This window comes from Nothobranchius furzeri, chromosome 4 (genome assembly GCF_043380555.1).
Source record: "Nothobranchius furzeri strain GRZ-AD chromosome 4, NfurGRZ-RIMD1, whole genome shotgun sequence".
NCBI classification, from domain to species: domain Eukaryota; kingdom Metazoa; phylum Chordata; class Actinopteri; order Cyprinodontiformes; family Nothobranchiidae; genus Nothobranchius; species Nothobranchius furzeri.
In genome coordinates this window covers 61948579-61975552 of record NC_091744.1, presented here as the reverse complement: position 1 = coordinate 61975552, position 26974 = coordinate 61948579, and the positions used below count along the sequence as shown (strand labels likewise).

General features: G+C 41.6%; 2 protein-coding genes and 2 non-coding genes across 8 annotated transcripts; 2 read left to right on the top strand and 2 right to left on the bottom strand.

Moving 5' to 3' along the window:
* The first annotated feature begins 692 nt into the window (after nt 1-692).
* caprin1b (cell cycle associated protein 1b) lies at nt 693-19628 on the top strand. 4 transcript variants are annotated; one of them, XM_015964138.3, is made up of 18 exons: nt 693-833; nt 1618-1782; nt 1870-1932; nt 2023-2109; nt 2189-2427; nt 2517-2599; nt 3862-4032; nt 4129-4181; nt 4252-4335; nt 5297-5470; nt 5537-5645; nt 5725-5786; nt 5868-5960; nt 6607-6753; nt 8076-8229; nt 8314-8490; nt 18895-19001; nt 19088-19628. In XM_015964138.3, the coding sequence occupies exons 2-18, from the start codon at nt 1618-1620 to the stop codon at nt 19172-19174; spliced, it is 2055 nt and encodes a 684-aa protein (XP_015819624.1). In that variant the 5' UTR covers nt 693-833; the 3' UTR covers nt 19175-19628. The 4 variants fall into 4 exon arrangements, with proteins under 4 accessions (XP_015819624.1, XP_015819623.1, XP_015819626.1 ...); XM_015964137.3 differs by having other exon boundaries at nt 8311-8490; XM_015964140.3 differs by lacking the exon at nt 6607-6753.
* A 2151-nt stretch (nt 19629-21779) lies between these two features.
* Nucleotides 21780-21920, bottom strand: LOC129153724 (U4 spliceosomal RNA). Its single transcript, XR_008559699.1, has one exon. It is a non-coding gene; the product is annotated as a U4 spliceosomal RNA (small nuclear RNA).
* Nucleotides 21921-22568: 648 nt separating this feature from the next.
* Nucleotides 22569-22709, bottom strand: LOC129153688 (U4 spliceosomal RNA). The gene has a single exon (XR_008559665.1). It is a non-coding gene; the product is annotated as a U4 spliceosomal RNA (small nuclear RNA).
* Nucleotides 22710-23253: 544 nt separating this feature from the next.
* Nucleotides 23254-26735, top strand: LOC107393457 (uncharacterized). Of its 2 annotated transcripts, XM_054732891.2 has the most exons (3): nt 23254-23377; nt 25186-25579; nt 25669-26735. In XM_054732891.2, exons 2-3 carry the CDS (start codon nt 25253-25255, stop codon nt 26275-26277), a joined length of 936 nt encoding a protein of 311 aa, XP_054588866.1. In that variant the 5' UTR covers nt 23254-23377; nt 25186-25252; the 3' UTR covers nt 26278-26735. The 2 variants fall into 2 exon arrangements, with proteins under 2 accessions (XP_054588866.1, XP_015827306.2); XM_015971820.3 differs by lacking the exon at nt 23254-23377 and having other exon boundaries at nt 25131-25579.
* Nucleotides 26736-26974: the final 239 nt, after the last annotated feature.

Below are 26974 nucleotides of genomic sequence, written 5' to 3'. Positions count from 1 at the left end.
TGCTGATGTTTGTCCACTCCTGTACTGGTCGTCTCTTCAATCTTCCTGCTTCTTCTTTGATCCATTGTGCTGTCTCATTGTGGTTTTTCTGTTTTTCCCAAACATTGCTCCATATTATTATTATTATTATTATTATTATTAGTAGTAGTAGTAGTAGTAGTATTATGTTGTTGTTGTTGTTGGTGATGGTGGTAGTGGTGGTGGTGGTGGTGTTTTCACTACAAGTCAATTTACAATAAATCCACAAATTTTAATAATCCTACTGACAATCACCTCAGACTTAGATATTTAAACTCATTAAATGTATTTTATATAAAAATAGTCTTGTGTTGCCATTCTGACTTGTTTCATGCGATGGTTTCATGACCTATGCAGCGTTTGAAGAAAGTACTGCTGTAAAATAATGTACACAAAACATCCTAATCAAAGCTAATGCTTGTGCAGATTTTTTGGGACGAGGTCGTAGACACGTTTGCCTGATCACAAATGTAAGCCGTTAAAGGTTTACATCCAATTAAATAACTTGTCTTGGTAAATAAGTTTTATATTTGTCTGTTAATTGAATGTAAATATCTTAGTAGTAAAATGATCTTTTTAAACGATTATCTGTTTCACGTTTTTAATCCGGCGCATTTGAAACAGCTAACAACGAACCTCCGCCTTTATAAAGAGTTTCTCAGCCTTTCGAACTGTCTCAGTTGTCGGTGAGGCCGGCCGGGCGGATCCCACACTAGAGTAAAAGAGAAAATAAAGCAACACAACAACAATTACAACTTGGCCTTTCTTTTTGTAAATTAAGTTAACAAGTTCCCCAGTGGATATATATCAGCAAGGTGGGTGAATAAGAAGTCGGAATGTCGAGAAAACGAGGCTCCGGGCCGGTTGGTGGTCAGCACGCTTCAGTTATTGCTATCAGACGAACAAGCTAACAGTGCGCCGCGATGCTAACTCTGCTAACGGCGGAGCGGCCATGGCTAGTTTACTAAGAAAATGCCGTGAACTGACTACACCGTAGAGGGATACAATCATGCGTTATCGTTAGTTACATCTTTATGACTCCTTCCAATCAAAATTATTATTTCTATACGACATGAGATTAAACTTTAAACGGTAGCTACGGATATTGGGTGATTGTCACGCTTGTGTTGGGAAACTACACACTCAAGTGTTAATGTTTATTTAGATTTAATTAACAGTAAAATAACCAGTATTCGTAGCTGTATGAGTAATGCTGCTTTTGCCACCAAAGTACTTTTTCGAACGCCCAGTTGATAACAATTTGCCTTTAAACCTGTGATTTTTTTAAAACAATTTTGCCTTATTACTGATTGATGTTGAAGTAAAAACATAAAACACATTCCCCTAAATTTAAAGAGACTTTTACATTGATGACTATTCAGGCGAAAATGAAACGGGTAGCACATTTTTTTATGGAGACTACAGTTCTAAGAGGCATCTGGTTGGTTTTTAAACCCGTGGCTGACATAAATGTAAAATGTGATCATGGCCTTTTGTAATTCTGTATATTGTACTCTTAGATATTAAGCCATGCCTATAATATTAATAAGATCTGTTGTCATGGATACCAAATGACTTATTTTCACTTTCTTTTTTAAGATGCCCTCAGCGATGAATGCAAATATGACAGTGCAATCTGCCAGTCCAGAAGTGGGATCCGCTCCCGGGTCAATGGGCGGTTTTGGACTTGGTGGACAGTCAGAAGTCCTCAAGCAAGTGCTGTGTGTCATTGACAAGAAAGTCCGCAACATGGAGAAGAAAAAGGTGAGGATGTTTTAAAGTCTTTGGTTCAAGCTTTCAGTCACAAGTGTGAAAATGTAAAACTCACTAAGTTTTTATGTTTTATTAAAGAGCAAACTGGATGATTATAAAGTCAGGAAGAATAAAGGAGAGGGTCTGAACCAGGACCAGCTGGTGGGTTACACAAAAGGTTTATCATTTGTTGAAGACTAATGTTGATTTATAACATGTTAACTAGCTGTTATTTCTCCTTTTTCTTTTTAGGAGGCCCTCTCCAAATACCAGGAAGTCATGAACAACCTGGAATTTGCCCGAGAGCTTCATAAGACATTTATTACTTTGGGGCAGGATGTAAGGATGATGTTTTTGTATTCTGAGCTGCATCCATCCCAACTCTTTTCCAATTTGACTAATTATACATTATGTTCAGATGCAGAAAGTAGGGAAGAAGTTTGCAAGGCGGGAGCAGCTGCAACGAGAAGAGTCAGAGCAGAAGAGGCTTAAGACTGTTCTGGAGTTGCAGTTTATCCTGGACCGGCTTGGTGAAGACGCTGTACGGCAGGACCTGAAGCAGGGAGTCGGTGGCACACCGCTGCTGACAGATGCAGACCTCGTAGCTTTTGATGAGTTCTACAAGTTGGTGGGACCAGAGCGGGATCAGAACGTGAGGTTAGTCAGGACTAACTGGAGATGCAGCATGTTATGGGCCTTTTTTATACTAAGCAAAGGAGTTCTGACTGCTCATTTGGCTCTTGCAGATTGATTGACCAGTATGAAGAAGCATCTGTGCACCTTTGGGACCTGCTGGAAGGGAAGGACAAACCTGTGGTTGGTACAACATGTAAGTCTGTTTCAAAATGTAGAAATCAGCTTCATCGGATTGTCTTGTTTTTCAGGTAAACAGTATTCAGTGTGTGGCTCACTCATCATTTGCAGAATGCTTTCATTTTTTCTTATCTTGCTCACATAGGCTCAGTGCCCGTCATCCATCAGACTGGGCCAGTCAGTTGTTACATGTGCCAGGGCAAATGGCTGCTGATAGATTATGACTGCATCTGCCTTTTAGGAAACAGCACGAATCAATTAGGCAAATAGAAGTTTTATTTTCTGTATTTATATTTAGTAAAATATTTCCTTTTTCTTCATCCTAAAGAGTAAAAAAAATTATATGTAACAATATAAGCTTTAGCTTTGCACAGTCAAACACTGACAAGTTACAGCTTTGGGTAATGGCAAACCAAATATGAACCAATATTAGTTATAGAAAGTAATAGAAAGTATTTGCTATATTTTCTGTGAAATCAAGCAGACGAGGGAGGAGGCAGTTTATTTTCAGTTCCTGTAACACTGCTGGTTCAATCTGGCAACAATGGTTTTATCTAAAACTGTAATTATTCCAGAAGGCTGGATTTGAACGGCCAGCTGGTGGTTCACATAGTTGGCAGGGCAGTTCATCAGATGGCTGGTGATGGCACGGCCACTGTCACCAAGCTTTTTATCACATTCAGGCTAATATGTCAGATATTTCTGAATGAGGTAGCGAGACGTGACAAAAGCAATCTTTTTTTTTTGTCAAGTAGTTCCTAGAGCAAATGACATGTCTTAATGTGTTAAAGTAAAAAAAACAAGTGTTTTGTTAGTGCTTCATCACCATGATGTGAGAATCAGGCCTTGCAGTAGTTTGGCCTCTGGCTTTCTGCTGCTTTAGCTTAAGAGTTGAGAGCTGCAGGCTTATGCTGACTCAGCAGCGGGCCAGCAGCCCTGTTGCCTGTGGTTCCACTGGTCAGATCTCCACTGCTACACCATGATACTGGCGAACCATTCCTACCTTTTGACTCAGTCGTGATGCATCACGGTGGTGATTACGAAGTTGACGTCTTTGCATGAAACATCACATATCAAAGTGTAAATTGTACCTTCACAGCTTTCTACAGATTGGATTTGGATTGGTTACAGATTCAACAAAGTTCTGATTTATTTTATGTTTGGTTTGATGTTTCAAATGATGCCTTTCCTCACCGAGCCTCCCGTCAGTTTCCTGTCGGGTGTTAGCTTTCATGGTTTGACTTTCCAGTAGTGCTGACCCTGTTAATCCTCTGATAGACAAGGCACTGAAAGAGACTTTGGACCAGGTTCTGCTGAGTGGGTACTTTGACCGGATTCCATCTCACCAAAATGGAGTGTGTGAGGAGGAAGAGGAGGAAGAGCCCACAGCGGCGGTGGTGGCAGCAGTAGCTGAGTCGTCGGAGGCAGAGGAGCAGACAGCTGATCCAGGTTCTGACCTTTCTCTGCTTCGTGCTGCATGACACTGCTATTGTGATCGTCATTAATGAAATGAACACAATCATCTCAAATTTTTTTCCTCAACAGAAACAGAAGTAATTGAAGAATTCACAGAGTCCATCACAGTGGAAACAACAGAAGTACGGTCATGAGAAGTCTCAGGTCTCTTTTAGATTTAGGCTTTTTACTCATCTTTATTTGTTCTTTTAGTTTGTAAACAGACAGTTCATTCCAGAGGACTCCTATGGCAACAGTGAAAAAGAGCAGGTGGATGAGTGGACCAGAGAAACAGAGGTAAACCACTCTTCTCTGTTTCATGTTCACATATGGATCAAAGCAGTAAGCCCTTTTTACAGGACACACCGTGCCGGCAAATCGGCGTAATATTACCGCAATGGTGTGTGTAATAAATGCACCATTGCAGGAATTTTGCGACATTCGTGCCGCCACACTTGGTAGTGATATTGCCACAATGCCGGACTTGGGAATGCATATTAAGCCGTGGTGCAACAGAGGGGAGGTGTTATGATTACATGCAGAGTTACTGCCGAGCTCTGGCCATCAACTATATTGAAAATGAACGTAAAGTTAACACGAGCTGTGAGTTTTGCTTTTGTAAACAGAATCTGCTGAGATGATAAACTGGAGCACTGCAGAGCTCCAGGAGCTTTTTCCTCCTTTAGAGCTGGTGGTCAGATCACCAGAGACTGCAGAGGGACTGTGGGGGACAGACACTTCGAAACAATTTGTTAAAAAAAAAACTTAATGAGCGCAGCTTCAATCACATTAAAGAGCAAGTTGTGTCCAAGATAAATGGAAGTCCACAGCAGCACAGAGATCGCCCCATACCCCCACCTCCATCTTTTGTAAAAGGACACAGTTGTGCACCATTACCGCTGCTGTCTGACCACTTATAAATGACCTAAGGGTCCCTGATGCTGCTTCTATGTTGAGGCAAATTGACTGCAGTGTTTTGTAAAAACGGCTGTAAAGTATTCCGATCATTGTCTTGTTTTATGTTTGAGTTTCAGAGTCAGAGAGCGTTACTGAGTTTTTACATCATGCTAAACACCATTCGCTTTTCAAGATCATATGAGTGTATGTTTATAATTTTCATGCCGGATGCTGCAGCTGTTTGCTCTTATTTAAAGAAAGATTATCAGATAAATGTAGACACATATTTAAGCTGTAATATTTTAATGCCACACTGAAATATGCTGGTAGGATTTATTATTCCTGCCTTTGTCTTTTTCAGGCTGTTAGTGCCTTGCAACAGCAACAACCCGCACACCCTGCAGCTTCCCCCGTTGCCATGGAGACTCGCAACATAAATGTAACGTCTTCTGTTCCGCCTACTGATCCCATGGTTCGAAAGCAAGTGGTGCAAGACTTAATGGCACAGTTGCAAGGAACGTGCAACTTCATGCAGGTGAGTTGTGATTGTTGGAGGATTTGGTGGCTGATTTGTGGCAGTGCTGATTGTTTCTGTTTTCAGGACTCAATGTTGGAGTTTGATGGAACGTCCATTGATCCAGCCATTGTATCTGCACAGCCCATGAAAGCTGCTCATGCCATGGATGTACCACAGATGGTTTGTCCCCCAGGTAGGTTTGACAAAGACAGATGCTCTTCTGTTTAAATTTGAGTCAGAAGTCCTTGGGAACGATGTTGAAATTGTTTTAGGTCACCCTGATCCTCGGCCGACACAACCCAACTCTGTTCCTGTACAACCTGAGCCCACACAAGTGAGTGTTTGAATATAAACTTAACAGAGGTGCTGCAGAAGTCACCATAAAACATTGATAATCTGTTTAAACTGTTTTCAGGTCCCCATCGTATCTCCAACACCATCCCCGATGTATCAAACCTCCCACTCGCCAGATCCTCGACCATCAACAGAGTCCGTCGACCCCATCCAGGTAAACTAGTCTGTCTGCTCATTAAATTTACTTTTTATTAGAAGAGATTCAGGACTTACTTTGGAGTTACCCATCAACTTTGCATCACATTTCTGACTGCTTAAAAGCTGTTCGGGAGTAGACTGCAGTTACATTTGGCTGTGGGCTTAGGCCAGTTCTTCTTTCTGGTGCATCACTATTTTAAAAATAGATTTTAAAGCCTCTAAAGTTTTTGACCATATTTGTTCCTGCAGTTTTTAGGTATTTTTAAGTTAAGAGCAGGACCTCTAAGGTCTTGTGTACCGCTCTTCCTCCTCGGTTTCCTTTGTGTGAGCTCTTAGTCAGCTGTGTGAACCCCCTGAACTTCTTCTGTCATTGAGACAAAGCTGGAGATATTTTTCCAGCAGAAAAATGCACCAATGTGATTTTTGGATACTGAGCAAGGCAATTCACATCTAGAATAGCACATACCATCTTTCTGTCTAAAACAAACCCAACAGCCTAACAGTGGCTCACAGCCAAGCCGATTACAGCCTCTCAGGCTCCCACAATGACAAACGGAAAGGTTCTGAGGTTCTCTGCAATTCTCATGTAGCTCAGCTGCAGCGGCTGAGACTTTCACCCCAACCCTAAATGCAATGTGTGTTGTGTCTCTCCTCTACAACAGACTTCCATGTCATTGTCGTCAGAACAGCCTCCCCCCTCCACAGCTCTCCCTCCCGCCTCTCAGACGCAGGTCTTCCAGCCTGTTCCCAAACCTCCTCACAGCAGTGGCATCAATGTCAATGCAGCTCCATTCCAGTCAATGCAAACAGTAAGGCTGTGACCATACTTCCTGTTTTTCAGTTAAAGTTAAACACGCTTTATGTTACAAAACAAAGCCTTTTTTAATGGAACCATTTCAAAATTCAGTGCCAACTCCAGTTTTACTTCATCTCTGTGGCTGCATTGGTCTGCATGACATTTTTCTATCACTTGCTGAGGCCTGTGAGGGCTCTTTAGTGATGGTCCATGTGCAGGCAAAGGATTGTGCCTCTAAGGCCTGTCTGCATCAAAGCTAGAGTGCATAAATGCTGCTTTCCTTTTGCTCTCTTCCCTTTTGCTGAAGTAGTCTCAACATTTGGACATTTTGTCGTTCAGCAAAATGCACCAAAAGGAGGAACACTCCTCCCTCATTTCAGAAGGATGTTCTTGTCCATACTGGAGTGAGATTAAATCCTTAGCTTATTCTGCAATTCTCAGCTGCTGCTTGGTTCTCTCTCTCTCTCTCTCTCTCTCTCTCTCTCTCTCTCTCTCTCTGTATATATATATCTCTGTCTCTCTCTCTCTCTGTATATATATATCTCTGTCTCTCTCTCTCTCTCTCTCTCTCTCTCTCTCTCGCTCATATATATCACATTGCATTTGTTTGGGTTGGTAGTAGAACAGCTACATGTAAAAAACGGAGGGACAAGCTACAACTGCACAACTCCAGCTAGTCCAAAACCCTGCTGCAAGATTTGTGACTGGGACCAGAAGGAGAGACCACATCACACCAGTGTTAGCTTCTCTGCACTGGCTCCCGGTGTTTAATCGGGCAAGATTTAAGATCCTCCTGCATGTGTTCAGGGTGCTGCAGGGCAGTACTCCCCCATATCTTGCTGAACTGTTGCAGTGGTGTGTCCCCAACCGAGTCCTTCACTCTGCTAAGCAGGAGTTGCTGGAAGTCCCCCGCTCTGAACTCAGATCAAGGGAGGACTAGACATTCTCAGTAATGGCCCCTACACCCTGGAATAAGCTCCCTCTGGCAGTTAAGCAAGCTTCTTCTCTACAGGAGTTTCAGTCTTGTCTGTAAACTCACTTTTATCTACTAGCTTTCCCCCAACATCGTTGACTCTGGCTTTTGTAGTTTTACCTTTTGTACTGTATGATTTTTAATTACTTTTACTTGTACTTTTTTTTTTGTCAATTTTATTTGATCTACAATGTTGTTTTTATCCTTGTTTTTATGTGCTGTTCAGCACCTTGGGCCTCCAGTAAGGTGGTGGTAGGTGCTATATAAATAAATAAACATGAAAACGACTTGACGACCAATGAGCTAGCGAGCTTTCCTCCAGTTTTGGCTTTACCACAATGTGACCATTGTTCGACCCTTAGGTGTTCAACCTTAATGCTCCAGTCCCTCCAGCTAATGAGACTGAAGCCCTAAACCAGGCCAGCCAGTACCAGAACAGCTACAATCAGGCCTTCAGCAGCCAGTCCCAGCATTCTGTGGAGCAGACCGAGATGCAGACAGAACAACTACAGTCTGGTGGGCAGATTTAAGTACTGATTATGTTTACCTGTGAGAGACGTATTACCAACAGGGGGCTAATTCTAATATTTTTTCCAGTAGTCAGTGCCTTTCATTCCCAAGAGCAGCCTGGAGGCCTCCAGCAGCCTGTCCAGCAGGGTCCAGGCTTCAGCAGGCAGCCTCAGTCCTTCTACAACAGCAGAGGCATGTCTCGTGGTGGACCCCGCAACACCAGGGGCATGATCAATGGCTACAGAGGCTCCTCCAATGGATTCAGAGGTGAGCTCCCACCTGCGTTCCACATTTGTTCCTAAGCCTGTTTTACGTTAGTACATTGACTGCTACTAGCACTGAATATGAGGGCTGAGCATTCTAAAGTTTTCTGATTGAAACTGATTTCAAACAGTGATCATGTGCTGAGGTTTTTTTTTTTTTTTTTTTTGCAGCTCCACTGACTGACCCAGGATCTGTTATGTTAGCAATTTTACACATCCTGGGTTTTCCAGTGTTAAAGGCTGTTGCCGCGAGCGCTGGTGGGGGTTGGGGCGGTGTTTGGGTTCTGCGATAAGGATTCATCGTAAAAACTAGGGATGTCCCGATCAGGTATTTTGCCCCCGAGTCTGGGTCATTTGATTTTGAGAATCTGCCGATACAGAGTCCCGATCCGATACTTTCTATACATGAAAAAAAAGAGGAAGAAACAGTTCCAGAATGTTCCTTATTTTTTATTTAATTACCTTTTTATTTTAATTTTTAACAACAGATCACTCCTGTGAGGTAGCTTGAACAATCAAGTAATAAATAACATAAATTAGGGCTGGGACTTGATTAAAAATTTTAATCTAATTAATTACAGGCTTTGTAATTAATCTCAATTAATCGCATTTTAATCGTTCAGGAAAATGTGCTCTCAAAGTAAAACTTTTAATTAAAATTATGAAACAGAGAATCAAACATTAGACATGGTTATTACTGTAAACTAAAGCTTTTAATAAAAAATGCTTTTTAATTATTCAAATGTCACTGTGTGATATGAAACAAAACCCAAATCAACTAAAATTTATATTACAAATATTAAACACCTGCAAAGGGTTCCTGAGCCTTTAAATAGTCTCTCTGTCTAGATGAATGACTGAAATAAATTTGACTTTGCACCAGATTCTAATTTTTCCAGTTTCACTTGTTTGTATAATTGGGAGTTTTTATTAGCATTTCTACTCATAATGTAGTAAAAACACATAAATAATAATCCTTCAAAATGACAGTAGAGCAGGCACAAATATGATCTAGGACTTGAATGTACTAACTTTTAACACCAGAGCAAGCATGGCATATTCTGAGAATGATCAGGAACACTAACTGGTTCCAGTTGGATGACTGGAGGTTGATGGGAAGATAAAAGATCATGGCGAGGAAATAATGATCTGACGAACAGGTGAGCGGACCTTCCTTACATGGGAAGTCCTGGAGGATGAAGGGGATGCTGCAGACCCGCAGATTCACACCTGCAGCAGCGAATCTGGTGTGATCTCCAGCCTGATCACAACTTTCTCGTTCCTCGCTGCCCCTGATGCACTTGAACATCCGCCCCTTAGCTGATAACAGCTTCAACACACCTCGCAGCTTAATGATAGTAATGCATGGGATGTTTAGACAGAGACTCGTCTCAGAAACATAATACCCCGACAGCATTGTTTAGAAAATCATCAGAAAAGTTTCAGAGTGTTTCTGTTTTAACTTAAACTTCTGTTTTCAATTTTAAGACACGTTGTTTGTGATTGTTTACATAGTAGTGAGAACACGGAGCATTCTCCCAGCGGCAGCCAGGTGCCTCTCGTTTGTCTGACTACTTTCATAAACTACTGTTAGGGCACAGAATTATTCTGTCTGGTGCTTTCAGCACTGCACAGATGTTACGTAAATGTTAAAAATATAGCTTACAATTCAATTCAATTCAAAAATACTTTATTAATCCCAGAGGGAAATTGATTACCGCAACTTTTGTAAAGTTTCCGGTGCCACCGGGCAGCCGCAGCAGAGACGATCTCTGAAAAATGTCTGCGACACGGACTCCGTTGCTGTCTGGAAGTTTTTTTTCCCAAGTTAAGAAAAGAGGCGGACGTGTTTCCTAAATCCTGCATCAGTCCAAGCAAGGCAACTTCTTTCTGTTTTTATTACGTTTTAGTAGCCATTAGCACTGTGCATTGTTGTGTGCGTCAGTGATATTCAGTCTACGAGGAAGTCGTGCAATGACAAAGGTTCCGCCGTGCTTGAAATGCAAGCTGCGATTAAATGCGTTAATTTTTTTAACGCGCTATTTTTTTCTAATTAATTAATCGTAATTAACGCGTTAAAGTCCCAGCCCAATTATAAATTCTTCACTTTTGAACTTTATTGCAAATATAAAAAGTCTAATATAAAAACAGATAGCACTTCAACTTCAAATACCTGGCAGGGGTCTATTTTGCCTCGGCCCCCAAAATGCTTAGATACGTCCCTGGGCATGGGAGGAGTTTTGTAGATGATTTGAATTGTATCAACGTACAGTCAGGTCCACAAATATTGGGACATCGACACAATGCTAACATTTTTGGCTCTATACACCACCACAATGGATATCAAATGAAACGAACAAGATGTGCTTTAACTGCAGACTGTCAGCTTTTATTTGAGGGTATTTACATCCAAACCAGGTGAACGGTGCAGGAATTACAACAGTTGCATATGTGCCTCCCACTTGTTAAGGGGCCAAAAGTAATGGGACAGAATAAGAACCATAAATCAAACTTATACATTTCAATACTTGGTTGCAAATCCTTTGCAGTCAATTACAGCTTGAAGTCTGGAACACATAGACATCACCGGATGTTGGGTTTCATCCCTGGTGATGCTCTGCCAGGCCTCTACTGCAACAGTCTTCAGTTCCTGCTTGTTCCTGGGGCATTTTCCCTTCAGTTTTGTCTTCAGCAAGTGAAATGCATGCTCAATCGAATTCAGGTCAGGTGACTGACTTGGCCATTGCAAAACAGTCCACTTCTTTCCCTTCAAAAACTCTTTGGTTGCTTTTGCATTATGCTTTGGGTCATTGTCCATCTGCACTGTGAAGCGCCATCCAGTGAGATCTGAGGCATTTGAGCAGATAATGTTGCCCGAAACCCTTCAGAATTCATCATGCTGCTTTTGTCAGCAGTCACATCATCAGTAAATACAAGAGAACCAGTTCCACTGACAGCCATACATGTCCACGCCATGACACTTCCCGCATGCTTCACTGATGAGGTGGTATGCTTAGGATCATGAACAGTTCCTTTCCATCTCCATACTCTTCTCTTCTCATCACTCTGGTACAAGTTGATCTTGGTCTCATCTGTCCATAGGATGTTGTTCCAGAACTGTGAAGGCTTCTTTAGATGTTGTTTGGCAAACTCTAATCTGGCCTTCCTGTTTTTGGGGCTCACCAATGGTTTACATCTTGTGGTGAACACTCTGCGTTCACACTGGTGGAGTCTTCTCTTGATTGTTGACTTTGACACAGACACACCTACCTCCTGGAGAGTGTTCTTGATCTGGCCAACTGTTGTGAAGGGAGTTTTCTTCACCAGGGAAAGGATTCTTCGGTCATCCACCACAGTTGTTTTCCGTGGTCTTCCGGGTCTTTTGGTGTTGCTGAGCTCACCGGTGCGTTCCTCTTTTTGAGAATGTTCCAAACTGTTGTTTTGGCCACGCCTAATGTTTTTGCTATCTCTCTGATAGGTTTCTTTTGTTTTTTCAGCCTAATGATGGCTTGCTTCACTGATAGTGACAGCTCTTTGATCTCATCTTGACAGTTGATAGCAACAGATTCCAAATGCAAATAGCACACTTGAAATGAACTCTGGACTTTTTATCTGCTCATTGTAATTGGGATAATGAGGGAATAACATACACCTGGCCATGGAACAGCTGAGAAGCCAATTGTCCCAATACTTTAGGTCCATAACAAGTGGGAGGCACATACGCAAACTGTTGTAATTCCTGCACCGTTCACCTGATTTGGATGTAAATACCCTCAAATACAAGCTGACAGTCTGCAGTTAAAGCACATCTTGTTCGTTTCATTTGATACCCATTGTGGTGGTGTATAGAGACAAAAATGTTAGCATTGTGTCCATGTCCCAATATTTATGGACCTGACTGTATATAAATACTACATGCTGATAAATGATTGCTTTATACAGGTACAAACTTGTAGTGGGATAAATCTACCTACATTTTATTTTTTTAAGAGCTTTGTTTTGTTTTCTTGGTTTTTCTTTTCCTATCTTCCTGTCCTGTCTGTCTCTGATCTTCCTGCATCTCCCAGTCCTCCAGAAAAACTCCTGCCTGCTTCCTTCTTTTTCACCTCACAAGTAACTTTTTAACTAGCTGATCAAATTGATCTATTGACCGCAAAAAAATCGGAGTGTGCGCCGCGCTGCCCGGCTGCACCAGTGACGAGCGCTGCAGCGCGTCCACACGTCATGCTCAAATACAGACAGAACTTACTAGAGAGAAAATGAACGGACACAAATTACTGTGTGTTAATTTTTGGTGATGCCACTTAGAAACTTAGAAAATGTTACTGTGGCCGTGTGCAGAACGCAGCTGGAGTTCATGAATAATCAGCGGTCTACCTGCTGTTCCCTGCATCTCTGCCCAAAAGAATCCCCGCTACTCTGAGTCCATATAAATAATATAATATAGGTAGAAACTGAATCTCTTTTGTGCTCCTTCTGGGTGTGTAAGTTAAGGGCATCAGGGGAGCCTGACAACCTTTAAGGAGAACCAAGTTGCTCTCCTGTAATTTGAACCCACTATCCAACTGCGGATCGAGGCTTGGATTGGGAAGTAACGCCCGAGTCCCGATCAGTCTGAAACCACATGATCGGGGCTGATTTCCGATCATGTGATTGGATCGGGACATCCCTAGTAATAACAATATGTGGATGTGGAAGTTCAACTTTTTTTGACAAGCCGCTCCTTAAGGTCTGTCCCCCACAGTCCTCGTGCAGTCTCTGGTGATCTGAGCTCCAGCTCTAACGGAGAGAAGCTCCTAAATTGCTGCTTTGCTCCAGTTTGCCATCTCAGCTGATTTTGTTCAATAAGAAAAACTTACGGCCCATTTTTACCTTCATTTTCAATATAGTTGCTGGCTGGAGCTTGGCAATAACTCCCCACGTCATTGTGACACCCCCCCCCCACCATTGTGCCAAGGTGCAGTCATCGTTTATTGGACAGACAATTACCACAATATTACTACCAAGCAAGGCAGAACAAATGCAGCAAAATTTGCGCACCGTCATGCTGGCATGGCGCATTTATAAGACACACTGTTGCAGTAATATTACGCTGAGTTGCTTGCACGGTTTGTCTTTTAAAACTGGCTTGTATTTTAGTGGTATTTTAAACCGGACAGTGGAGGCAGTGAATTAGTGATGTGACGTTCACGAACGAATCAAATCTTTTGAACGGGTTTTTGAAGTGAATGATGAGAGCCGAGTCCCTGCAGAGAGCCGTTCATCTTAACAAACCTGCCCGGAAGTCGGTCAAACGCACCCGCTCAAACCCCACCCACCGCTGTGACAGACGTAGGAGGAACCATAGATATGTATATAAACACGTGTTTATACACATCTATGGGAGGAACGCTAACCAACCCTGTGCGCCCTCACGGACACCACAGGAAGACGTTGCTCTTAACCCCCCCCCCCCCCCCCCCCCCCCCGGCTTTACCTCGTTCGAAGGAGCCAGTCTTTTGAACGGCTCTTTGAGGTAAACGACCGACTAATGAATGGCTCCCATGAAAGAGCCATAAATCCCCTCACTACAGTGTATCAGCCACTTATAATGTGTGCATACCGGGCGTGGGCGATGCCGTGGAGTTTGTGGGTATTTTAACAACAATACAAGATTTAAGATCCTCCTCCATGTGTTCAGGGTGCTGCAGGGCAGTGCTCCCCTATATCTTGCTGAACTGTTGCAGTGGCGTGAGAGAACGGGGCCTGCCCGTTCCATCCACCGCAGGTGAAGCGCATGGCTCCGTCCACCTCACAGCCAGAGAGGAGAGAAGCACATCGGCTTGGGTTATACAGATGGGATTGTGTGTGAAATAACGCCAGTTAAATGATTACCTCAGTGTTGTTTGTGTGCATGTTGTCCAGTAGCTTATACTATAATTAGTATAATCTGTTTTTCTTTTCATAAACCTGACTGCTTGGTGCCCCTCTGGCCACCCGATGCCCTGCGCACTGTGCGTGATGCGCGTTTAGGGAGCGTTGGTTGCTCATGGGGAAAAACCGGCAGTGCTGGTTTTTCAAAGTAAAATCAATTTTAAAGTTTCGGTATATTTAAATTCATTTTTAACTGTCATTATGGTAAGTGTACATGCACAAATATAAACTATATATGTCTAGTATTTACATTGTTTTAATGTATATTCCAAAAATTTATTCTTAAGGTACTTTTAACTTTTTTTTATCCTTCTGAAGGTGTGGCGGCGCGCCACGGCAAAATACATGTAGAGGAAACCCTGTGTCCCCGTTTCAGTAATATCTAATCCAGAATTTTACATTTTGTGGAAGGAAAATAAAAATCTGATTATTGCACAAATCATTCCACAAACGTGTTCAAGTCTGTGCTGGAAACACATAGATTCATTTCAGGTTTGCAGCACAGATCCCCATTTCTGTGAACGCAGCAGCTGTTTCTGCAGCAGGTGGATGGGGACGTGGTTGTAAAGAAGACAGGGTAACGTCGGTTAATCAGACCTGGTTTGTGATTAATGAGGCTGATGTTGAGTAGAAAAACATCCTCAGTTAAATATTCTGGGAGACTGTGTAAAAACACATTAACGCACATGAGATGAGATGAGATGCGGTTCGTTTATTAACACATGATGAACACGGGCACTTCTGAAAATCTCCTGTTACTTAGTTTGAACCAAATTTTCTCAACAGTTTCAGCTGATTGTCACATTTTATTAATGATAAACCTTAACAGAGCTCAGTAATTAAACGTGAGTCTGAACCCCCCACCCCCTTGCATGTTTGTCACACAAAATGTTTCTGATCATCAAACACATTTAACCATTAGTCAAAGATAACACAAGTAAACACAAAATGCAGTTTTGAAATGATGGTTTTTATTATTTAGGCAGAGAACAAAATCCAAACCTATGTTGCCCTGTGTGAAAAAGTAATTGCCCCTCTTGTTAAAAAGTAACCCAACTGTGGTGTTTCACACCTGAGTTCAATTTCTGTCGCCACCCCCAAGCCTGATTACTGCCACCAGCGCCGGCGCTCCGCACACGCACACCACGCACAGCGCGTAGGGCACCACGCCGGGGAAGGGGCACCAAACGCAAGCTTATGAAATATAATATATATATATATATGATAAAGACATATTTCAATTAGAAGATGTGCCAAAGCAAGTTAACAGCATGTTTACAGAGAGAAAACAATACAAAAAGGAAAGGAGATGGACCGTGTCCACTTTTCACTCTCTGTCCGGACGTCCGGACTGGGGGTTCTTATATTGATGAAAATGTCCGGCGTTTCATCCAGGAGCAGGGATGGGGGAGCTGTATATCCTACACATCCAGGGGACCCGGAAGAAAGTTTTCTACCTATATTACATCATTTATGGACTCTTTTGAGCAGAGAACACAGAGAGCGTCACAGCGCTGCGTTGTTGCGCAGCGATTCAGGCTGCTGCTTCCAGCGCACGGTCCATTCTCAACGTGGCGCAGGCAAAAAACTATAATTAACACACGATCGTTCATGTCCGTTCATGTTCTCTATTTTCTGTCTTATTTGTGCCTGGCGCTCTGCTACTGCAGAGCTCATCACCTGTGTTGCGGTGATTTCACCTCACTGACGCAGCATCGAATCGCGCACTCCGCTTTGCGGTCAGGAGATCCCTTTGATCTGCTCAAAAGTAACTGATGAGGTGAAAAAGTAAGAATCCAGGCAGTAGTTTTTCTGGAGAGTTTAGAGGAGATGCAGGAAGATGAGAGACAGACAGGACAGGAAAATAGTTAAATAAAAACAAGAAAACAAAACAAAGTGTTGAAAAGTAAAATGTAGGTAGATTTATCTCCACTACATGTTTTTACCTGTATAAAACAATAAGTTATACACATGTAATATTTATACATTTGATACAGTTCAGATCACCTTCAAAACTCAGTCACACACCCAGGGCCGTTTCAAGACATTTTGGGGGCCAAGGCAAAATGACCCCACCCCCCACCCACACACACACACACACACACACACACACACAAAATATCAATCCTACTTTTTGGAAAATGATAAGCAGTTTGTGCAAACAAGAGAATTAAAGAAAATTTAAGGTGAAGCGCTTGCACATACTGTGTTATTGTGTTGTTTTTTCTGTATGTGTGTGTGTGTGTGTGTGTGGGGGGGGGGGGCACCACGAAGCCTTTGTGCTTAGGGCACCAAAATAGCTAGCAACAGCCCTGACTGCCACACCTGTTTCAGTCAAGAAATCACTTAAACATGAGCTGCCTGACACAGAGAAGTAGACCAAAAGCACCTCAAAAGCTAGACATCATGCCAAGATCCAAAGAAATTCAAGAACAAATGAGAACAAAAGTAATTGAGATCTATCAGTCTGGTAAAGGTTATAAAGCCATTTCTAAAGCTTTGGGACTCCAGCGAACCACAGTGAGAGCCATTATCCACTAATGGCAACAACATGAAACAGTGGTGAACCTTCCCAGGAGTGGGCGGCTGACCAAAATTACCCCAAGAGTGCAGAGACAACTCATCCGAGAGGTCACAAAAGACCCCAGGACAATTTCTAAAGAACTGCACGCCTCACTTGCCTCAATTAAGGTCAGTGTTCACAACTCCACCATAAGAAAGAGACTTTGCAACAATGGCCTGCATGGCAGATTTCCAAGATGCAAACCACTGTTAAGCAAAAAGAACATTATGGCTCGTCTCAATTTTGCTAAGAAACATCTCAATGATTGCCAAGACTTTTGGGGAAACACCTTGTGGACTGATGAGACAAAAATTGAACTTTTTGGAAGGCAAATGTCCCGTTACATCTGGCGTAGAAGTAACACAGCATTTCAGACAAAGAACGTCATACCAGCAGTAAAATATGGTGGTGGTAGTGTGATGGTCTGGGGTTGTTTTGCTGCTTCAGGAACTGGAAGGCTTGCTGTGATAAATGGAACCATGAATTCTACTGTCTACCAAAACATCCTGAAGGAGAATGTCCAGCCACATCTGTCCGTCAACTAAAGCTGAAGCCATCTTGGGTGCTGCAGCAGGACAATGACCCAAAACACACCAGCAAATCCACCTCTGAATGGCTGAAGAACAACAAAATGAAGACTTTGGAGTGGCCTAGTCAAAGTCCTGACCTGAATCCTATTGAGATGCTACGGCATGACCTTAAAAAAGCGGTTCATGCTAGAAAACCCTCAAATAAAGCTGAATTACAACAATTCTGCAAAGAGGAATGGGCCAAAATTCCTCCAGAGCGCTGTAAAAGACTCGTAGCAAGTTATCGCAAACGCTTGATTGCAGTTATTGCTGCTAAGGGAGGCCCAACCAGTTATTAGGTTCAGGGGGCAATTACTTTTTCACACAGGGCAATGTAGGTTTGGATTTTGTTCTCTCCCTAAATAATAAAAACCATCATTTCAAAACTGCATTTTGTGTTTACTTGTGTTATCTTTGACTAATGGTTAAATGTGTTTGATGATCAGAAACATTTTGTGTGACAAACATGCAAAAGAATAAGAAAACAGGAAGGGGCAAATAGTTTTTCACACCACTGTAGCTTTATTTATTGATAACTGACAGATAAACACAACTGTGGTCAACGGGTAGGTGCCGTCTTCTTGCCCTCCAGCCTGAGGCGGGGGTGTGGGCACATTACGTCATGCTGTAATGGTCTATATCCGATTTTGTTAAAAGTTATAAAAAATGTGTTTTTTTGTTGAGTAATCATCTTCAGACGAAATAAATGCAATGGGGGGATTGGAGACTCATCCAAGATGGCAGCTCAGTCCACGTCACATATGTGTATATATCTTTGGTGCTGAAAGCTATAGGTGTTGTGCAGATAAAAGTTAGCCTGCTGGCCGTAGCAGTGTGTGCCCCTTGTCATCGCATAATGACGACGTAAACAATTTTAAATGTGAGGAACTCCATAACTAAATATATTCATCATATTAACTTGTGTTTTATCAGTGTACTTCCTAAACAAGTGATGGTTTTTGGTATATTAACTAAGGAAATGGCATAATTACAGAAAGAAAGAAATAACTAAATAATAATTTGGAAAATTAATGAAAAACTTGGACGTGTTTTCCCTTTTTCCTATTATTTTATAGCTTTGCTGAAGTATCGGATCGGGACTTGGAATCAGCAGATCCTCAAAATCAAATGACTCAGAATCTGATCGGGAGCAAACAGATGTGATAGGAGCATTCCCAATGACCATAAATCTGTCTATAGTGATTCTGTACTCAATGGATCAAATACAAACTCCTTAAAATAAAACGATAACAAAATGTACCATTTTAGTATTTAGAATGAAGGTTTTTTTTATGTGTAATATGTGCTTTATCCTACCTATAGAGCTTTGTTTTTACCTCAGTTTAAACTATTGTATTTTCAGGTGGTTATGATGGTTATCGTCCTCCTTTCACCAACACTCCCAACTCTGGATATGGACAGACTCAGTTCAGCACATCTCGAGACTACTCAAACGGAAACTATCAGAGGGTATGAACGATTTCTTTAGTCCTCATACTGGTTTTCTTAAATAATTCAAGGCTCTTAAGGTATTTACTAAAATGTCTTTATTTAAGGAGGGGTACCAGCAGAACTATAAGCGAGGAGCTGGTCAGGGACCCAGAGGAGTATCAAGAGGCAGCACTCAAGCAATGAGATCCTGAAATGGCCTTTAATCGTGACTGTGACTGAATAACTTGCACCACACTGAAAAGTTGAGTTCATGAATGCATTTGCCCCAGCTCACTTCTGCTCTTTTTTCATTCATCAGTGTTCTTTTTTCCTGTTCCTTTAATCAAAGTTCTGCTTGTATTGATATTTGAGAAATAATAAATCCTTTAAAGGTTAAAACACAAGGTAAACTGTAGATCAAGTCACTGATTTACACTAACTTGTTCCAATACTCCTGTAAACTTGAAAGACTTCATAAGTTATAAATAAATAATTTTTTATTATAAAAATGAATATGCCACTGCTGGCTTAAGTCATGGGAGTTTTTTCCCCTTTCTCAGATATTTTCTGCCATTTTGGTTCAACGTTTTTTTTTCAATGAGCTCCAGTTTCCTTGTTTGTAAATTCAATGTTGCTTCAAAAGTTTCAATAAAGTTGTGTTGCATAGTCGTGTTTCTGCTCTTTAGATGTGGGTAAATCGGGTTACTTGTAAGAGGAATTATCAAACAGTCAACTGAATTGTACATTAAGTTTCAGACTCGTTTCTGATTTGGTTTTATTTATTTTTAAGCAGAATAATGCCATCCATCCATTGTCTGAACCCGCTTGTCCTTGTAGGGTTGCAGGAGGCTGGTGCCTATCTCTAGCGATCAATGGGCAATCAGGCCCAATCAACCTAACAGTCATGTTTTTGGACTGTGGGAGGAAGCCAGAGTACACGCATGCATAGGGAGAACATGCTAACTCCATGCAGAAAGTTCCCAGGCTGGGAAGCGAACCCAGGACCACCTTGTTGTGAGGCAACAGCTCTAACCACTGCACCGCCCAGCAGAATAATATTGAAACTCAAATCAGAGATGTCTGCTGTAGTTTTCTTATCATGAAAGCAACTCCTCTACAACTAACATACATTTAGCATTACTTTAATATTTATGTTACCTTTTCACTGTGATCATAACTGGACCACTGATTCACTCAAACGAGTGAATCTGCAGATGCTTGTCTTCATTTCTTTAGCCTACTTGCCATATTAAAGTTATAATTTTTTCTGGTGTATTTATAAATGCTGAATTCACTAGTTTCTGTCAAAAATATTTAAGAAAAAAATATTAAATATTTTTGACAATCATAGAATTTTTTGACACTTGTTTAAAATAATTTTAATCTTTAGTTTTCCCCCAATTTTTAAATATTTGATATATATTTCTAGCCGGGACTATAGATACAATTCCTATAAAGCAAAGCACGTTTTGTGTAAATAAATATCTCCGTGTTAAATAATTGGATGTTTCTGGATCTGATGTGGGAAATCATCATTGGGGGCAGCAGTAGCTCAGGTGGTAGAGCGGGTTGCTTCATGATTGTAGGGTCATGGGTTCGATTCCAGCTCCCACCAGGGGTATTCTGCTGTTGTGTCCTTGGGCAAGACACTTCACCTAATTAGCCTGTGTTGGTGGTGGTCAGAGAGGCCGACAGCACCAGATGGCAGCCTGCCTCTGTCAGACCAGCTGTGGCTACAAAGTAGATTACCATCTCTGACAGTGTGTGAATGTGAGTGCATGAAACATCTTTGAGTGTCCTAAAGAAGCGCTATATAAGTTCGATGATGATTATCAAATTTTGTTTTCAAACATGAAAAAACATCAGAAAAACTGCTGATCTCTAGCTGCTTGTTTTGAATAAAGTAAAACAATAAAAAACAGGAAAGCAAAACACACACATAGATCTTCTGGATTGAAAAAAGAGCTCAGCATTAAAATGTGTCTCTAAAATTCACGGACATCACTGTGAAATCCATGGCACTTACCAAACGAGATAAGCAGATATTTTATTGATTTTTCAGACTCTATTGTTAGGATGGGCTCCAATGCACAACAATTTATGTATCTGTTGAATGATATCAACATATGGCCTGGAATTATACCTACTTGGTTTCAATGTTGAAAAAATTTCTGTGGGAATCAAGTTATCAATTAACAATAAGCACGCCTCGGATGACCCTCATAGATTACGATACTACTATTGCTCGAGGCTGAAAATGTATGTGCTTGACAGTCACTTATGTCTGGTACAGCCATCTCTGGGTCATGGTTTCAACTCCCAATGCGATGGTTGCAAACTGCAATGCGATGTAAACTATAATTATAGTATAGTAAACAACTTCAATCAAATCTAAAAGATCAGCAAAAAACGAAGGTTTACCAAATAAAATCTGGTTCAAACTCGCTCTCTTAAAACAGCAGAATTTCGTTTGAGAGTACTAAATTACACGTTTGTAATTTGAAAGAGTCAAAGTAAAAATCGATTTCCAATGTGAACAAATTAAACCAAAATAAGCGTTTTAAAGCTGTTCGGGGGGAAATGACGTCAGCTCTTGTGCTGCTTTGTTTAGGACTCGGTAGATACGGAAATCAGGGTGCGCACGTTCCGACCAGATTTTGAACAAACAGTTTGGAAGAAAATACGACTAAGTGTAAGTTGATCCTCAAAGTAGTTATAAGTGTTGTAACTAATTTACGCTCAAATATTTCTAGTCACGCTCTTTACTTGTCATGATCAGATGTGTCAATAATTAATTTACTTAACAGAGAAAACAAGTCTCCGTAGAGACCGTCAAAAATTGCCATTGCCGACTATATTTCAAGTCGTCAAGGCGGGGTATTGGGTAAAGTTTTCAACTAGCAATAATCGCGCCTCGGATAAACCTCATAGGCTACGATACTGCCACTGCGCAAAGCTGATTTGATTACGTACATCTCAGTCACTTATATTTGGTACAGCTACCTCTGGGTCATGGTTTCAACATCCACTGCGATGGTTGCGAACAACATTGTGATGTAAACTACAAAGATAGTCTACATTCTTAAAACAACTTCAATCATCTAAAGTAAAGTAAATAGAGAAAACTTTTATAGAAACGAAACAAAAAATAAGTGTTAAAGCGGTTCATGGAAATGACGTCAGTTTTTGTCCCGCTTTGTTTAGGGCTCGGCAGAAATCGGGTGCGCACGTTCCGACCAACAGTTAAACCAACAATTTTGGGATGAAATTTGGCTGAATTAATTTGGTATTTTAATGTAATGTGTCACCGTCTTAGTGATGTGACGTTCACGAACGAATCGAATCTTTTGAACGGGTTTTCAAAGTGAATGATGAGAGCCGAGTCATCTTAACAAACCTCCCCGGAGGTCGGTCAAACCCCACCCACCGCTGTGACGGACATAGGAGGAAACTTAGTATAGAAAGATGAGCTTTTATGCACATCTATGGGAGGAACGCTAATCTTCACCGTGCTTCGTCACAGACTAACAACTATTACGTCGGCTATTACCAATCTAAGAACATCAAAGTTTCTACATTAAGATTTTATGTTAACAATATTATCAGTCCCCGTAGAGACCGTCAAAAATTGCCATTGCCGACTATATTTCAAGTCGTCAAGGCGGGGTATTGGGTAAAGTTTTCAACTAGCAATAATCGCGCCTCGGATAAACCTCATAGGCTACGATACTGCCACTGCGCAAAGCTGACGTAAGAAAGGCTGAGAACGGGAGGTCACTGTGCCACACACTATACTTAGTCATGGTTTTCAAAATGTATCAAAAGTTACTAAATATGTCCGTAGACAACGTTATCCATGCATGCATTTACTTGTATACTAGCTTATATGCTGTAATTTATAAATTATTCGCATTTTTATGTATTTCAAAATGCAGCTTTGGCGCAATGCATTCTGGGACAGCCTACGTCATTGCCGAGCTCCACATTAATCGCTTCTTCAAAAAGTCAACAAAAGTCGTTTTTGAGAAGATGACAGCGGAATGTTGTTTCAGATGTTTGCCCTAAACTAGGCGGTTTTAGTGTGATGAAGCCGAAACCATTTTAAACATTTTAATAAGCGCTTATTTAAGTTAGTAAACAAATAACTGCTGAAACGAACAACTTTAGTCTAAGTAAACAAATTAACATTGAAACGAACAACTCAAAAGTCTTATCTGTGACCCTTTTCATTTCTCATTAAGCTACTTCTGGAAAGATCTATAAAATGTTTCATTTTCACACGACAAAAAAATGCATTATCAGAGTTCCACCACAAGATGGCGATGTAAACAAGGGGAAACGTTTACAAGCCAAGCCAAGTGTTCTCTATTCCGGTCTTCTGTCCACTTCACAGAAGTAGAGAAAACATCGTACAGGTAAGATTTAATTAAATGGAAACAATATGACACATTAAAGCTAGGGTGACCAGGTGTCCCAGTTTACCCGGGACAGTCCCGATTTTGAGCCATTTGTCCTGTGTCCCCAAAGATTTTTACAAACCTGTTAATGTTGTCCCGATTTCACCCAGCCTTGGTCCCAAGTGTCCCGATTTTGAACTAATTGCTCATAGTTCACAGAACTAATTGTCACTGGGTTGTTTGTATGTCAATCAGAAAGTTGTCATAGTGACATTAGCTCAACTTTATGTCACATGTCTGTGTAACCTAATGCTCATTGGTTGATGACAACGCAAGACGGCTGCGAAGTCCTGCGTAAAGACGAGTCACCAAGTCACTCGTTGTTCAGCATGCCTAAAAGATGGTCAAGACTGACAAAAGAGCTACTGGAACGACACAGCTTTCTCAGGAAGGTGCCAGGTGCAGCCTGCTACAGACTGAACTGCATTGTGCACTATGTGTGCTGCACATCCTACACCAACCAGACTGTTGGGGGTGGCCTGATCAAGTTTATGAAAAACATTGTTTTGTCCTCGTCTTGCTTTTCCTCCTAAATTTGTATTGGTGTTGTCTGCACAAAAGCCGACCACTTTATCCACCAAACCGAATGCAGATAGGCACCTGTAAACCTCATCACACAGCAGGGTTGAGGTCTCACCTGTTGTAAAGTCGAGTATCTTCACTCTGACCCCCTCGGTTATTTTGAAGTAGCGCACAACAACAGGAACAAGCTTCACTGCCTTGTGGTTTGATGCGTCAACTGCGACAGAGACCAGAGTAGTATCCGTAGTGTCTTCTTTTAGCAAATCTATAGCATGCGGGGCAATTACACTTGTCACCACTGCCTCAGCTTTGGTCCGAGCACACGTAAAACGCTGGTCATAAAATTTTCAAAGTAGTCCAGCAGTACAGTAGCCTAGTGAACCAGACCAAATTCTTGCTTTGCAAAGAATGGTCTAGGCATGCTCCATTGGAACCTCAGCAGCTCCTACCAGGACTCTGGCTAGCCAATCACAGCTCTCTAGAGGGGTTTCAAACACATAAAGAGCTGTGATTGGTCCATAATGGTGGGCCAATCATGCTCTATCTGCTCAGTGAACAAATCACAGAGCTTTATCCGCTTTGTGGGCCAATCAGGGCACTCTATATGCCTGGTGGGTGGGATGATGCAACAGAGTGAAACAAGAGTATGTCACATTCATTATCCAGTGGAATGCGGAGATCATTTGAAAGACAACGGTAGAACCCGCCCCACAACCGAGAGCCGTCAATGGAGCATGGCCAGACTAAATAATACATTTATTTAGTCTGGCTTGCCAGGCTAGCAGTACAGTCCATTGAACGAAAGTTGTGATTGTGCTTAACAAGGTGGTAGGCAAATGTTGCTTCCTGAGCAGCGCGTTTAAGGTCTTTGTCTCCAGCAGCAGTAGCACTAAAAACATGCTAACCGAACTTTCCGCCTGTTACCACCGCTTATGTTTGCTAGTTTTAATATGGTTCTGCACGTCCGCGTTTCCACCATGATCAACGGAGAATTCACACTTACATAAGACGCAAAACGCAGCATATTCATTTCCTGGCACCTTCCTGTCGTTCCAGTAGCTCTTTTGTTAGTCTTGACCATCTTTTAGGCATGCTGAACAACGAGTGACTTGGTGAATCGTCTTTACGCATGACTTAGGAGCCGTCTTGCGTCAACGGCGTTGTCATCAACCAATGAGCATTAGGTTACACAGACATGTGACATAAAGTTGAGCTAATGTGACATTGAGAACTTTGTTGTCAAGGTTTTTGGATATTTTCACATCTACACTGTCCGAACTGAGGAGCTGAAAGACTTCTGTTCATTTGTTGATGTTGAACATGCCACTCTCCTTGGGACCAGCAGAACCGATTGGCTCTCACTGGGACCTGCAGTTGAGGGTTCTGAAGCTTTATCCAGCACTTCAGTCCTACTTCAGGTCTCAGGGAAAAGCACCAAATTTAATCATCAAGTTCCTAGAAAACCAAGTGTGTGAGGCCTGGTTGTGGTTTACACACATTACAACCAACTGTCACTGTTCAATGACACCATCAAAAAGATGGAGAAAGAGAAGAGCAGCTGTCCACGCTGCACAGCACCTGTGTGATCTACAGGAGAAACTTTTGGAGAGGAAGGCCGCCCTCTTCATGGGATTAAAGGTGAGTTTAAACATTTTCAAATTAAAAGTAATTTAAAAACAAGGCTCTTATATTAATGCTTCTTGAATTATTATTGGTGTTTTTTTCAGGTGAAGAGCATTCTGGCTACCCAAGAGCGCCCTCAAGTGGAGGTGTTTAAGCAAAGCGTCCACACCTTCTATGAAGGTTGCATCTCATATCTGCAGGAGTGGAGCTCCTCATTTACTGACATGAAGTGCTTCTCTTGGACCCTGCTCGAAGATCCACCAGGTTGGGATGAGGTTGAGAGCTCTCTGAGGTGTGTCTCCTCAAAGCTGCCAAACATTCACATCAATGAAACGGAGCTCTTTGACGAAGTTACTTCTGTCAAAACTTACACATCTGACAAGATTGGACTGTGGGACCGAGACATTAAACCAGCAGATGAGCGCTGGGCTGAAATCTTTACACATTTTAAGCATCAGAATGTCCCATTTAAAAATGTAGCCGTCATCTGCCAGTTTGCCATGTGCCTACCTGGCACAAACGCCTCTGTGGAACGCATTTTTTCTCTCATGAACAACACTTGGACCAATGAGAGAAATCGTTTGGGACTGGAAACTCTGAAGGCACTGCTCATTACTCGGGTGAACTTTGATGGCTGCTCTGAGTTTCATGCCAGACTTGTTGACAACCACAGTCTGCTTAAAAAGATTCACTCAAACATGAAATACGCTTAAAGAGATACTGTGACATTAAAGGGAACAATAGGGCTGTTCATTTAGTGCAATATTTTTGTTTCTAAAAAACTTGAAGTCAGTGAAATACTTTTTTTGTTCACAAAAGGGCTAAATTTAATATTGCCCAAACAAATGTGTTTAAAAAAATACTGTATTGGTTTGGAAAACGATTGCACTAAAAATATTAGAAAAACTGTCCTTATTCTGAATATAGATCAAATGTTTCTGTTCTTGCACATTCTACAATCAAAAGCTGTTATTAAGGTCAGTTAAATTCTTTGTTTATCTTTTCACAAAAGGGCTACATTTAATATTGCCCAATGTGTTTCACAAATACAGTATTATTTTGAAAAAGAAAATAACAAAACATTGCACTAAAAAAAGAATGTCCTTATTTTAATAGGATGTTCAAATGTTGTTGCATTTTGTACAATAAAAAGCAGTTATAAGTCACCAGCAAGGATTTGTCAGTCTTTAATTTAGTGTAAAACTTTGGTGTCCCAGTTTTCAGTTTTTTAAATATGGTCACCCTAGGCTGGGATCAACTGACGACACCCAGTCGAACTAGCTACAAGCTAACCCAAAGCTAACACGGAGGTGGGAGCTAAGCTAACGGAGGTAGCCATCTAGCTACAACCGGAGTTAACTGTGCACAACACCAGAGCTTCTGAGTCAGAGCTACGCCGGGCTGACCGCT

Excerpts from the sequence above, each read along its gene's own strand:
- caprin1b (XM_015964137.3), top strand. The coding sequence starts at position 1,618 with ATGCCCTCAGCGATGAATGCAAATATGACAGTGCAATCTGCCAGTCCA. Across the intron at positions 2,600-3,861 it reads ACCTGTGGTTGGTACAACAT|ACAAGGCACTGAAAGAGACT; the intron begins GTAAGTCTGTTT and ends ATCCTCTGATAG. Across the intron at positions 8,230-8,310 it reads GACAGAACAACTACAGTCTG|TAGTCAGTGCCTTTCATTCC; the intron begins GTGGGCAGATTT and ends TATTTTTTCCAG.
- LOC107393457 (XM_054732891.2), top strand. The coding sequence starts at position 25,253 with ATGTTGAACATGCCACTCTCCTTGGGACCAGCAGAACCGATTGGCTCT. Across the intron at positions 25,580-25,668 it reads CCCTCTTCATGGGATTAAAG|GTGAAGAGCATTCTGGCTAC; the intron begins GTGAGTTTAAAC and ends TGTTTTTTTCAG.